Source organism: Alligator mississippiensis, chromosome 1, assembly GCF_030867095.1.
Source record: "Alligator mississippiensis isolate rAllMis1 chromosome 1, rAllMis1, whole genome shotgun sequence".
Lineage (NCBI taxonomy): Eukaryota > Metazoa > Chordata > Crocodylia > Alligatoridae > Alligator > Alligator mississippiensis.
In genome coordinates this window covers 178,339,859-178,354,352 of record NC_081824.1, presented here as the reverse complement: position 1 = coordinate 178,354,352, position 14,494 = coordinate 178,339,859, and the positions used below count along the sequence as shown (strand labels likewise).

The window sequence follows — 14,494 nt, the reverse complement described above, 5'->3', positions numbered from 1 at the left end:
AACCCTGAGCCCAAGCCCAGAGGACCGTCCTTGATATCTTTTAAGCTAAGAACACTTGGCTGTTCCTTTTGAATTGAATTTGACTATTTCTCTGGTGGCTGGAATATTAAGTTCCTTGAAATTTCCCTTTTTTTAGATAAACTGTCCTTGGTTTAATCATTGACTCGCATGACTATACAGGTTCACTTCACTCCACTCTGAGTTGGTTTCTGTCATTTCCTTTCTGGTTTTTCCACCTGAAAACAAGAATCTGGTTTAAATTAATTCATGCAGAATTAAATAAATCCACTCATTGCATGTTGTCAATTGTAGTTTCACCTTCAGGGTCTGAGTAGGAAAAAGAAAATCCCTAAACAAACAAGGAAACTACCTTCCATGTATAAAATGAAGGTGTAAACTTCTATTGTAGGTGATGGACTGACATGTTCTTTCATATTTACTTGTGGGGCATTATCTCATAGGTTTCCAGAAAATATCTAGCATTGCTCAATACCAGTAAATCCATTTTCTTCCCTCCACTTCCGGTTAATAGGCACCAATTAATAGTCAGAGTTGCGTAGGCAAGATATGCATATGTGTATGCATATATAAACAGCATATATAAGGAGGAACCTTTAATACATTATCACCAGCGGAACAATTATTCTTTCTTGCAAGGAAGCAAAGTCACTCAAAAGAAGGTAGGACACTTACATTCGCTGGGAGGTTTAGAATGACTTGGTGCTAATAATCAGTGTCAGTCTGTGGCTGTATGTGTTCACAAGGATTAGGATTTTCTAAGGGATGAGAGGAATATAATTGTGTTGCTGCTTCATTGCCTTGTTGGGCTTGGATGAAGTTGCTTTATCAGATCAAATGGGTTATTCACAACACGTTGCTACTAGTTGTACTGTACACAGCAGCTGTGGCAGTTCTCTTTGAGGAACGTGGCACACTATTTTTATATGGGATTGGTACAAACAGGAGGAGAACTAGTGCAGCTGATGAGGGTAGATTGATTGCCAACTAGCTTGTATCAACTCATCTGTTCCACGTGTGAAAGGGCTCTGCCCACCAAACCCCTAGCAATGGGAGGGATTGCTTTTTTACTGATCTGGAGCTTGTGCAGCCTTCTGTTCCAGAGAGAATGTATGTTTTCAGGACAAGTTAGTTAGGCTACATTTGGCCATAACTCATGTTGCAATTACCAGAAGATCCTACTGGCTTTACCAGGAACTGTGGGTATCTGGCATCTTGGATCATTAAGACAGTTATTAAGGTGCCTAAATATGGATTTAGTTGCTTAACTGTAAGTACTGAAAGCCAGACCTACAGCAAGTGTAAATGGCTGAGCTGACATCCAGAGCTGAATGTTTCAATCTGAAAATTTCAGCCAACATAGTTAAGAGCTGCTGTATGAATTTCAGCATGTGGATCCCAAAGCACTGCAGGGTTTGGCTCGATATCATTCCTTAAGATCAGTGGAACTCTTGTTGCCAGATCTTTGCTGCTGCTGCTTTGATAGACCATGTTTATTACCCTTTGGGGCAAAGAGCATTTGGAGTGAAGATTTTAATATGTGTATGAGTTTTTAACTGAAGTACTTGACTTCCCACCACACACAATTATTTTCTTGTAATTCTTAATGAATGAGAGCCAAGTTTAGATGTTACTATATACCCAGAGATTTGCTTAGTCAAGAGTTGGATGTAGGCCCTGCAGTATGATTATTATGAGACTTCTTTAAAATATATGATTATGAGACTGCTCAGTCCTAACCAAGCATAAAAAATAAAATACTTAGTTTGATTGCACTGTGAGGGTCCATAGTGACTAATTGATTTAGTTTTCATAGCTGATTTTCTGTGACAACAATAGAACCCATATTCTTCAGAGAGTTAGGTTACTTAGATGTGGACTAGTCAGGGGTATGTATAGCCTCAGAAAACAGCCATCTGAAACTGATTGGAGAAGAACATTATGAAGTAAAAGTCCCAGCAAACAGCTGAGTGCCTGGTTCTGGATTCAGCACCCCTTGCAAATTAAAAAAAATTGTAGACCATCCAGATATGAACATTTTGGGTTCTACTGTGTGCCCATGGCAGCATCATTTTCATAGATTCATAGATGTTAGAGGCTGGAAGGGACCTCTTGAGATCATCAGGTTCAGCCCCCCTGTGCTTGGGGAGGCTGGACCCCCAACATCTATTTGTTGATCTATCAACAACATTTAGCAGAGAAATATTTGTTACAGCACTAATAAGTAGCAACTTTGGGTCAGATCCGCAGCCCATGTTAAATCAGAGCATTCATTAAGTGGGTGGAGCATGACTGATTTATGTGGGCTTAGCATCTACTTCTTCAGAACAACTTGCACCAGGATTTGAATAAATACACTCACAGATAAAGAGTAAGACATTCAAAGTGTTAGTTTGTTCTAAGACTGGTTTTGCTGCATGCAAAGGATTTGCTTGTATATTGATTGCTTCTAGACCTCAAGATCAAGACAACTTCCGTGCATCTAGCAGTGTGAGAGGCCAGCTAACATCACATCTCTTAAACCATATTGGAGGTTGTTGAAGCAGATGACCAACTGCTTTCAGTAATAAATGTGCCAGAGAGAGCTGTGTAAAAAAACCAAACAAACAAAAAAAACCCCAAAAACCCCCCCAAAAAAACAAAAACAAAAAAAACCATGGGTTTAGATCCATGCAGACTTACTCGTTCACTAATCCCAGGCTAAGTACAGACAGTCAAAAATTCCAAGGCTAAATCGATTCAATATTTGTAGGTTAGTCTAAGCTGCATAGGCAAACCCATAAGCAACCCATAAGTGAACAGACATTCACTTTTGATTCCAGAGTTTCAGCCACATGCCTGCAGTGGCCCAGGCCAGAAGCCGGGGGCACCAGAGCACACCTCCCTGCTCAGCTGGAACAGACATTGGGCAAGGGCTAGCTTGCCCATCCTGTGAGGGGATGGTTTGCATGGGAGGTGCAAAGCATCCTGGGATGATGGGGGACTGTGAGTTAACTTGAATCTGGAGGCGGTCTGGGACAGAATTTCAATAAACTGATGTAATTTAAATCAGTTAAGTATAATACTATGTTCATACAGATTTACCTTAAACTGGTTTTGGGCATTTTGAAAGCTGTTTATGTACACTGAACTTCTGTTCTCTTACAGACTTGAATCTGTTTCCAATCACTTATACTGGTTTGTGTCCTTGTGTAATTTTTGTCCTTAGCCCCTAAGTCCTATTCTTCCCCCATCCTTTGAAATCTTGACCATCTAAGGGATGTCATTTGACTATCTGAAAAGTAGAAGACCTGTGTGTGAAATGATACTAGAATATAGTAGTTTGGTTGGTTTCTGATTTTTGATTAGTTGTCAATGTGGAAAGCAGGTGAACTTGAATTCCTTGATGAGTGGGGCATTCATCCAGGACTCTGGATTCCAAGGCAGGGCAATTTCCTATAAAACCTTGCTGCAAGGAATATTTGGCTCACAGAGTCTTTTCTGCAAAAATCCTCCCAAATGCTCCCCACTTCATTAAGGTCTATGTTCTGTGGATTCAAGTTTAATTCATTTATTAGTCTCTACTGTAATAATAAAACTAGGGATACCTATGACTTTACAAGCTGTCACAAAAACACAGCTTGGCTACCTGGAAATTCACAGCAGGACCCCCTCACTTGGAAGACTGCACCACTTGATCTAAAGGATGATGGCTCCTAGCTTATAGCACAGCTCCTAATGAAAAACAACTATGGACAGACCAGGAAAAATAATTTATAAGATCATTTTGAACAAAGAAGCACCTGTCATGGGGCACAGCCCATAAGGGATGAAAAGAAACTCCTATCTTGTCTTCAATGTATGTGGAAGAGATACCTCAGTGTGTGACACCAGCAAATGTAACATTCAGCTGGATGGAATAGATGTTAGAATAAAAGGTTTTATCATGCAACAAAATGCAGCCAGAAAGAAAAGAAAAAAGGGCAGGGGGAATCCAAAAGCAGACTATGAGCAATGACTTTGCTACAGGCAATGCACTCCATTGATTGGTATCCTTTGGCTTGTTATTACTTTATTATTTTGGCAGTACATTTTCTTAGGAATGTCCACGTAACTTCAAGTGATCAAGAAAATAGCATCACTTAGATCGCAGTGTGATAGCACAAGGTCTGGAAAGGCAATTACAATGGTGTGCATAATTGGTATAAATATATAGGGACTTTATATTACAAAAGCCCTATTCAGTGGCCACTGAAATCAGTGGTGTCTTTCCTTTGATTTCAATGGTGGTTTGATTTGGCCTACAGAAACTTGAAGCTTTACATGTCCTAGTGATGGGAATAGTTTCATAGTAGCTAGGGTCAGGAGGGACCTGAACAGATCATCTAGCCTGACCCCCTGCCACAGGCAGGAATGAATGTTGGTTTCACAAGACCCCAGACAGGTGATCATCCAACCTCCTCTTGAATTTGCCCAAGGTAGGGGCGAGGACCACCTCCCTGGAAAGTTAGAACCTAGGTTAGAACTTAAGCCAGGCAGAGAGTAAAATCTCCTACTTTACTTAGTAACTCTCATCTAGTTAAATTAAAAAACCAGTCAGACTAAACTCACCTTTTACAATTATTTTAACAGCCAGGAAGTCTGCTGAAGAAAACGCTTCTTATAAAGAAAGCAGAGGGGGTTCACCCAGATCACATAGGAAAAAGTTTCCTATAAGCACCTTTAGTTGGGAATGTCTCTGCTGTCATTCCTGAGACGACGGAAAAAGAAGCCAGAGGTGCCTTCATGCCAGAGGATCTTTCAAAAACCCAGCAAACCTCTTCAGCAGAATTACCAGACTTTGCTGGAGATGTGCTTGAAGAATAAATGCTTGTTTGAGGATGATGACTTCCCGGCTGACCTGAGTTCTATTGGAAGAGGTCCACTGTTACAGAAACTTCCATCAAAACTGCAGTGGAAGAGGCCACCTGTAAGTGATATTCAAATGAATTGATTTTATGTGAGTGAATGTCATGGATGGATGAGCGGTGTTGCATGTTATGTTTGGGACAATCTGTTTGTAGGTTTCCATTTAGTTAAACCTACCAAAGATGTTCATTTAAAGGGTACCCCTTCTGCCAGGCACCATTTGGCAGGAACAGAGCCAGTTACAATTTTTAGGGGCTTCCACTAACAAGTGGATGTAAAATTGATTTGAGCCCCTACCTAGAAACCTGGGAAAATTACATTACACATCAGGGCACTGGAGAGAGAGCAACGTATATATAGAATCCTTCTGAAAGTTGCATTCAAAATTATCTGAGAATTTCTGAGCCACCAATATCTCTTTATGTTGTTGTGTCTTCAAGTGAATCTTGCCATTTGATGGAAGACTGTATTCATTGATCATGTCAAGGTACGGTCATCAGTTCTGGCTTGCTTACAGAAGAGCTACATTCCCCCAGCTCCTATTAACATCAGTAGGATCTGTAGCTGCACCTTCAAAAATCAGGCTGCAAGTTGTAGATGTAGCAGCCCCTGTTTTCAAGGGTTCAGCTGTAACTCAGTTACATAAAATTCAATGCGTGTGAAGACATGGCCTGCAGATGGGTTCTGAGTAGTTAACATACTTTGTTGGAACTGATTTGTGCCTGTTTGCCCCTTTAAACAAACAGATGTAAAATTGGCAACTTTTGAACTTACAAAAAAAGCTTCTACCCTCAGAAGCCACAGGGAGTTGGGGGCATCTGTATCAAAGGGTAAAGTTTTAGCCATTTCTGTCTTCAGCCTACATTTTGCTTACTCCAAGATATAGACTACGGTTGGAATTCTGTCACCCTTTATATGACTAAACAGCAGTTTTTCAATTATGTACATGACCTGTCTGGCACTTCTGTACACTTCGCAATTCTATTACCCTCTATTGCCCATGGAGTATGGACACACACTGTATGTACATGCACTGTGCGTGTCCAGTGGGCTATGAACTGGGTACATGGCTATGTTTGCATGGCCATTGTACGCACAAGTCATGAAATTTAAGCCAGACTAAAACCCTTGGTAGATGCTAAAAAACAAGAGTTTAGATGCTCCTATGCTCCACTCTCAATAGCTGAATGGTAAGGGCAGTTCCTCAGGAAGTAGGAGAACTAGGTTCCACCTTACATTTCAGGGGTTTTGAACTTGTCTCTCGAACTTCCCAGCCCAGTATTCTAACCAGCACACCTCAGGTTGGGCATTGCCCAGTCCTCTCTCCAGCCCTCTTTTTTTTAAGTTGGCCTCCTGAACAACTAGGAGAGGGAGATATGTAGTGCTGGAAGGAAGAGAACAAAACTGAAGTTGTATGCCTGAATTTAAGTGGCTGTTGCTCTAGAAGGAAGTAGGCCATGTGTTTTAGTCTGGATCCTTGCCCCCACTGGGGTAGAGATTCAGTACTACTTTCCACTAGGGCTGTCAATTAATCATGGTTAACGCACATGATTAATGCATTAATCGTTCACGTTAATTTTTTAAATACGTCAATCGCACAGGTGGTTTTGGAGCTTATGCCTGGGCTCTGTTTCACCATCATCACTGCAACCTCTGGGCCGCCTTGTGGGGCAGCAGTGGGAGTGCAGAGGACTTCAGGGCAGCTTGGGCACAGGCTGCAGCGGTATGGGGAGGGGTGCACACAGACACAGTCACAGCCTACATGTGGCCAAGAATGCAGCCCGGCAGTGTGTGGAGCAACGTCCAGCAGACAAGTCTATGAAGGGGAAGGGGCATGGGTGGGGATAGATTGAGGCCCCCACGGTAAGGGAGGAAGTGGGGCAGAGGCAGGGGTGAATAGGGCCCCAGGGCTGGGGCAGGTTGTGGGATGGAGCCATGGGCGGCTTGTCCAAGGGTGTGGGGGGGCTCCCACCTCTGTGCATACCCCCAGGGAAGGCGTGGGGGGCACATGCTCACCAGATTTGTGCATAGGGCAGTCAGGCTGGGGTTCTGTGCCCCACTGCTTTTGCCCCACGAGCTACGTACTGCCTGTGCTGCGTCTCCTGCCTGCCCGGTGGCAGGAGGCACATGGCATTGCATGGCTCCTACAGAGCCCAGCTCACAGCCCACTTCTGCCCCCTGCACAAATCTGGGGGGTACATGCCCCCCCATGCTTCCCTCTGAGGGTGTGCACAGTGATAGGAGCTCACTGTACCCCTGGATGAGCTGTCCATGACTCTCATGACCTGCTCCAGCCCCAGGGCCCCATTCACCCCATCCCCTGCCTCTGCTTCACTCCCTCCCTCACTGTTGGGGCCTCGATCTGCCCCCCCCCCGCCCTTCTCTCCCCTGTGCCTCTTCTCCTCCACACACTTACCTGCTGGGCAGTGCCTGTCTGCCTGTTTAGCCACAGCCCCTTCAGCCCTACTGCTGCCCCTCACTCCTGACCCACAGTACCCCACATCCTGCCAGTGGTATACAGGAACCCTCCTCCCTGGGCTCCAAACCCCACATACACACCCACAGCCCCCCACACCTTCACAACTCCCCCCCACACCCACCCTCCGAGCATACAAAATATCTGCATAGTTTTGCTTAACTTTGAGTTTTTCCTGCACATAATTTTGAGTTTTTATCTGTGTGATTAAAATTGTGATTAATTGTAACTAATTTTTTAAATTGTGCAACTAATCTCAATCAAAATTTTAAAATCATTTGACAGCCCTACTTTCCATCCATTTCATCCTATTAAATGCAAGGTGCAGAGGCTCAGCTTCAAAAGGAACATTGGAGAAGGGACTAGAGAATGCCTGACTTATGGCATGCAAGGTTGTTTGGGTAGATGTCATATCTTTTATTAGACCAACTGCCCTATGGTATGGTTGAGCACTGTACTAAGAAGTTAGAAAGACACAGCTTTAAACCCTACTATCGGTGAGGGTGGTTTATAACTCGCATTTCCCACTTACTGGGAAACTCGGCCCTAACCACTGAACTATTGGGGCTAGAAGATAGGTGGGGCCTCCTCCAGTTTTGGGCTTATTTTTTTTCCTGGGACTTACAGCACATAAAACTGCATACATGCCTGGCTAGTGTGTAGACTACTGAGCATGCTTATTATACAATGGATGCTTATATAGCCACACTTCACAGCTAATAGAATTGAAACTGTGCTTAAGTGACAAAAAGGCTACTTCCATGGCTGGGTAAGTACCATTTGGGTGCACAAAGGACAATAGGATTCCACCCTAAAGCTTTCTTGTTTTAACGACATTCTGATCAGGGGGGCACTTTATGTTAGAAAAGCATTTCCCTGCATTCACACTCACTGGAATGACTTTCAAGATTTATTTGACAATTTTACAGCCTTTGGAGTTTCTGCAGCGTTCATATGTCCCCGAGTAAAATATCTTGACTTGATCTATCTGTGCATTAAGATAAGAATAAGTCTCTCTCTCTCTCTCTCTCTCTCTCAAATGGACCTCTTTGCATGTTTGTGTTAAGATTCTCACTATATTAACTGAACATTTTACAAAAAGAGATCATCAGAAGCATAACTCCCTCCTGCTCCCACCACTTTGCATCTCCTTTCTTCTTCACTTTCTTCTATCCTCACATCTCTTCTCTTCTGCTGCTGCTGTGTAGGAACAAGGGACTGGGTCACAGGAAGCCTGTCCTATTGGTTAGGCCTCTGCAGGAAGGCAGGGGCTATTGGCTGAGTTGGAGCTTGGGAGCCAGATTGCTGCTGGATTTCCCTTTCTAGATCTGGCAGAGTTCAAAACACAGGCCAATGTCAGGGTCCAGGAATCAGTTACCAGATCCAAGGGACAATCCACAAGCCAAAGTCCAAGAATGGAGACAAACAGGGTCAGGAAACACATCAGAAGAGAAATCCAAAGCCAGAGTCCAGGAGAGGATCAAACTGGGGTCAGGAACCTGGAAAACCAGAGAGTACAGGAACCAGGAGGCTTACCAAAACACATCTGAATCAGAACCCTTGACTGGGCTCCAGTCTGCTGACACAGCTGGGACTAACTGGGTAGGTGCCCCTCCCAACATCCAGTCAGGAAGCCAGCCAATTAATTAGCTGGGGCAGAGCTTGTCACCGGAGACTCAAAGGACATGTAGTTGCCTAAGCATTTAGCCCAGGCTGGGCTGCCTGCTAGGGTCCCTGACAGTAAGTTTTGTTGTAAGGTTGTCTTACTGATTGTGCCTATCTTCTTTGCAATTAGCCCACACTCATCCCAGGACAGTATATAGCCCACACTCATCCCAGGACAGTATATAGTTACTTCTGTCTGCATCTGGGACTATTGGAGGCATGAACAGAAGTTCTGCTGGGTACAGAGGCTGGAGTTATAAAAATAGTTATAAAAATAGTCATAGAGGAGGACAAAATGGTTGACCCAGTGTAAGTTCTAGCTGAAATCTTCATGATGCTGCCATAACAATTCTTCACAAGGGAGTCTGCTATTGCTTCTCATTTGTTCTGATGCTATGCTTAGCCCAGCAAAAATTCACTGGGGAAAATTACCATGCTTCTTTCAGTCCCAACACTGCAGTGAACGAGCTGAGATTTCTGCTTTCAGTCAGTGGGCATATGACGTGCTGTGTCTGTGATGCTGACCGGTATACCGAACACCCAGTTTCACCAGGGGTAGGGACTAATATCTAATTACTGGAATTGGCTTCTGAGGGTTTGCCATCGCTTTGTAACTGGCTGAGGCAGAAGCCAACAGCATGACAATTAGCTTGAGCAATTTGTGGGTCATAAAAGTGAAACAGAAGTTTGACATTTACATTATTAATTTGACCCCAGAGGCATTTGTGAGACAAGAAGTATAACAACATATTTTCTCTCTGAACAATAATTCCAAGAATCACTGTGGCTACAGACAGAGCGTTCTTTGACAGACTTCAGCTAGTTTTTCTGGATTTTCTGCTCCAGTTATTAGTCATGTGAGCTGAAAAGTAGCTGGCGGTATCCTCTGTTGTGAACCATGCCATTGGGATCCTTGAATTAATATATTAAGATTCAGTATTTCGAGCAAAAAGCAGCTTTGTAGAACTTTGTGCCAAAATCGTTTGTTAAGAAATTGAGTTAAGGCTGAGAACTTCTGTCAGTAACTAAAGGGTGAAAAACATACAGAGATTGTTATAATTAGCCCCCAAATAAGCATTTTGGGTCCAGGCAATCCAAAGGTATAACCTTACACCTAAAAGAAATCTACCTACAAATGTGGCCTATATTTATATAACAAGTGGGGAAAAAAGGAGAATCCGGCCCCCTTATGTATGTCATTCAAAATCAGCTCAATCTTATGCAGAACCCAAAAGAACAAAAAAGCCTTAATTTTGATCATACAGTAATTGTTTGATTTCAGGTACAGAGACTAACCTTTTTTGCCAGGAGCAGTGAGGTGACTTCTAGAACTCATCTATCTGGAAAAGTTGTATCAGTTATACTGGTATGTTTAAAACTCATATAGCTATACCAGTATAACTCCCCACCCAGACTTATTCCAGTTGCAGAGCTAATTCAGTGTAACTGAAACCTTTCAAAGAGACAGTCAATAAACTGAAATGGCAAACATAAACTGGAATAAGAGTCTCTACGTAAGGAATTATACTGGAATAATGATAGCACAGTAAGTGTAACTTACTTTACAATGTTATAATTTCCAGGTACAGACAGGTCTCTTAGAAACATTGAAGTTGAATGTCAGAGTTCTGCCTTTAGAGACCTTTGAATACACTGAAACTCATTTTAGTGGCATTGCAATCAGTTCAAGTTAAACAGTTAAACCCTCGAGATTTTGCAGGACTGATACAATGACTTTTTTTGGTTTTGTTCCAAGGAGTTACATGAGAATCCAGTATTTTATGCTGCAAATACAAGACGACTTGATATTTGCCAAGGACTGGTGGGTAAGTGTTTTTTCTTTTGTACACACATTTATGCCTACAGACAAGATTGTGATTGCACTTAATTTGGACTGTTCTATCCTTCATGAAGGAATTTAAAAGGTAGTACAGTTTTGGTCCCGCTCTCTATTACGTGGATTAAGTAATCATAGAATCATATAAAATATACTTAACAAAACAACTCACGTGAGCGACTAAGATATGATCAACAGGGTAAAAAGTGTCCCAGATCATTGAAAGCTCTGTGGTGTACCCTACATATTATGTTGACATAAGTTGGTGCTGGAATATGAAACAACCTGGTTTTTTTACATGTCTGTAAAGTGCAGACTTATCAATGACACTAGGTGAGTAATAATGATGCCAAAAACTTCCTTATTGTGCCTAGTTAGAAAGCATATATTGGAGGCAAGGTTTTTTTGGTGGTGTTATTTATTGGGGTATATAGTTGGGAATGAAATTAGACAGGTAGTCAAATAAAAGATATCACCAGAAAAAAGCATTGCTTCTTGTTTGTTTCCTGCACCATGCTGCACTCCAACCCTACAAAAGCACATATTGTATTTCACACTGTATAGGCTGCAGAAGGGTCTATGACTACTGCAATATGCATGAATGGCGCATGCCCCTGGTGGCTGGGGGGCATGGCAGTGGTGGGAGTGCAGTGGCGGGAGCATGGTGGCGGTAAGCAGGGGAGCTCCTGCAGACGCCGCTGGCACTGTCGGTGGCGGGGTGGCAAGTGGCGACTGCCCTCAGGCACCGCCGACAGTGTCAGCGGCACCTTTTTGCAGGGGGCGCACCGCCACGCTCAGGGGGTGCACATGCACCTGCGTGCACCCCCTACGCATTGCCCCTGGCAATATGTTCTTGGAGGCAGAAAACAGGAAGTTTTGCAGCCTTATTGTCCATCCTGATTAACATCTTATATCAGTGCGCAAAAAGAGACTAGGGTAATTTAATGCATGTTTGTGAAGAACTGTCGTCCTCTTATGTGAATGTTGTCTAGGCAATAGAGCTGGACGGTTATGGCTTCTTCCCAGCTTCACCACTACTTTACTACTTGGAAAAGTCATCTTTGTGCCTCAGTTTCCCTAAGTTAAAATATTATAATAATACTTACCTAAGAGATATGTTTTGAGGCTTAATTAATTAAAGCTTAAAGTGCTTTGAGATCCTCAGACACAAAGTTTGGTAAGTACTCACCAGTATTATTGGAGCTGGTCAGGAAAAAATTTTCTCTGTGAAAAATTACAGGAATTCACAGAGGAACTTATTTTTCTTGGCTGTTTGATTGTGGACAATTAAAAGAAAATGTTTTCAATGAAACCCTGAATATTTTCACTAAAAACATTTTTAGCAAGATTTCAAATTAAACCAGCCTCTAGTACAAGTTAAAATAGCAAATGAAAAATAAAATAGCTATAACTAGATAGAAGTTATGGCTTCCCTTACTTTTTTTTTGGAGGGGAGAGTAGTTAGAATTTAAAAGCAACCAACTGGCTGCCGTTTCCAAAAAAATATTTTCAAATGAAAGTGATAATTCTGTTTTGATGTCTTGATTCCCCCCTGTTCTCTACCACCATATTTATATCTCCCTTTTTTCTGGCACAGAAGACTGCTGGTTCCTTGCTGCCCTGGGAGCCTTGACATTCCATCAAGACATCTTGGCTCTGGTTGTGCCAAAACACCAAAGCTTTGATCGGAAGTATGCTGGCATTTTCCACTTCCGGGTGCGTCTCCTTCCCTATACCAATGGAAATTCCCAGAAGGCATACGTTATGCTTTCTGGTTCAGTGAGCAAGTTGTTGTCTGCAGATATTTTATGGACCAGTTGCTGTTACTCTCAGAGGGAGCTCTGTAAAGCTAACACTGGGGGGAGTTCCAACCCTACTCCCCATGAAATGGCCCAGTCGTAGAGTCAAACAAAGTCACCTTTCTTGGGACAGACTAAAAGACTCAGCTCTATCTTCCTCTCAAACTGTGGTTGTCTCTATCTTATTCCAGTCTCCATCACTCCCACTTGCACACTTTGGCTGCTATTAGAAATCTTTCCCTCAGGACCCTTCTGTCCCACACTGCTTCCTATCTCCTCTCTTTTATCCTGTGATCTACTCCCTTGTGTTTGGGTGGGGTTATCAGCTAGCCACAAGAGTGAGTCAGTAGATTCTTCTTAGCACCGTAGAATCATCACACGATGAGGGATTACTTTGGCAGCCTATAACATGCCCATAGCTAATATATGCTTCCCTGTATGCTACTAAAGGGGAATTTACATCCTTGTGATATATAGTATTTTGCTTGATCATTTCCTGAAACAGTTCTGGCACTTTGGTGAATGGGTTGACGTGGTAGTAGATGACCGACTGCCAGTAAATGAGGATGGCCAGCTAGTTTTCCTCTCCTCTGTTTGCAAGAATCTCTTCTGGGGAGCCCTTTTGGAAAAGGCATATGCCAAGTAAGTAAATCGACTCTGTGGTACAGATAATCTCTTTACAATTTGTTGCCTTATGCACATGCAGTTCTCTCTCTCTCTCTCTCTCTCTCTCTCTCTCTCTCTCTCTCTCTCATGAAAAGATTTTTGGGACTTGCCATATTAGAATAGTAGCTCTGATCTTCATAGTTTGAAAATGAATAACTACTGGTATGGCAACTGTCACCAGCTTTGTAGGGAAGCTAAGGTATGAATAAGTATGGGAACAGAATTACAGTAAAAGCTTTGTTTTCTGGCACCCACGGGGAATGGAGGGTGCCGGATAACAAAATATGCCAGATAACCGAGTGGCCTGAACAGGCGTCTTTGCCTGTTCGGGCCGCACTGGTGGGCACTTCTGGTTTCACTTTTCCCTTATGAGCCCTTACAAGCCGGCATGCCGGTTAGCAGACTGTGCTGGCTTGTAAGGTGCCGAATAACTTCGCTTTTACTGTACTTGCTTAATAGGACTGCATGAAGCTTTGGTAGCCAATTCGATTTGGAGGAGATTCAGCCCGATTAGGTGGCCTAATATCCAAACCTGAATCAAATCAGGAGACCCATTAAAATGTCCAAATTGATTTGGAAGCCTGGAATCGATTCGGAGATTCAGAAGGCGGGCTTGCAGGAAACAGAAACTGAGAAGAGGAAGGGGGAAGGCCAGGGTGGGGAAGATTGCTCTGATATTGACATCTGTAGCTGGCCAGTGACTGATTTTTTCCCTGAGTTACCTTCCAATCACAGTGCTCTGGGGGAGGGACGTAGAAACAACATATAAGGCTGTGTGTGAAGTGATCTGTGTCTTCTGTGAGCTGTCTCTCTCTTGGACCAGCGGAGTCTGAAAGGCTCTGGCTTGCTATTTTGTCTCTTGGTAGCTAGTCTCTCTTCTGTAGTTTCCCTGACTGTGTGTCATCACTGTGCAGGAAAGCACAACATATATTACAAACACACACACATTTTGCAGCACACCAAACATAATGAAGAGTGCTGGAAAGGCAGCTCTCCCTCCGCCCCCCTCCCTCCCCTGCCAGAAGACCTAGCACCTGCCTTTCCAGCATGCTTCATAAGGTTTCCAGCACTCTTCATAATGACAACCTACACGCCTTAACACATACAAGTGATACAAGTTTTGCTTTCAACAGTTTGAGGGGCACT

General features: G+C 43.1%; 1 protein-coding gene across 1 annotated transcript in view; it reads left to right on the top strand.

The window, feature by feature from the left end:
• Positions 1 to 4,610: 4,610 nt before the first annotated feature.
• CAPN14 (calpain 14) overlaps positions 4,611 to 14,494 on the top strand; it is a 40,618-nt gene continuing 30,734 nt past the window's right edge. The window contains exons 1-4 of the mRNA XM_059717295.1: positions 4,611 to 4,966; positions 10,803 to 10,872; positions 12,481 to 12,599; positions 13,188 to 13,324. Coding sequence (XP_059573278.1) covers positions 4,730 to 4,966; positions 10,803 to 10,872; positions 12,481 to 12,599; positions 13,188 to 13,324 — 563 coding nt within the window. The 5' untranslated portion in view covers positions 4,611 to 4,729. The remainder of the gene's footprint in view (positions 4,967 to 10,802; positions 10,873 to 12,480; positions 12,600 to 13,187; positions 13,325 to 14,494) is intronic.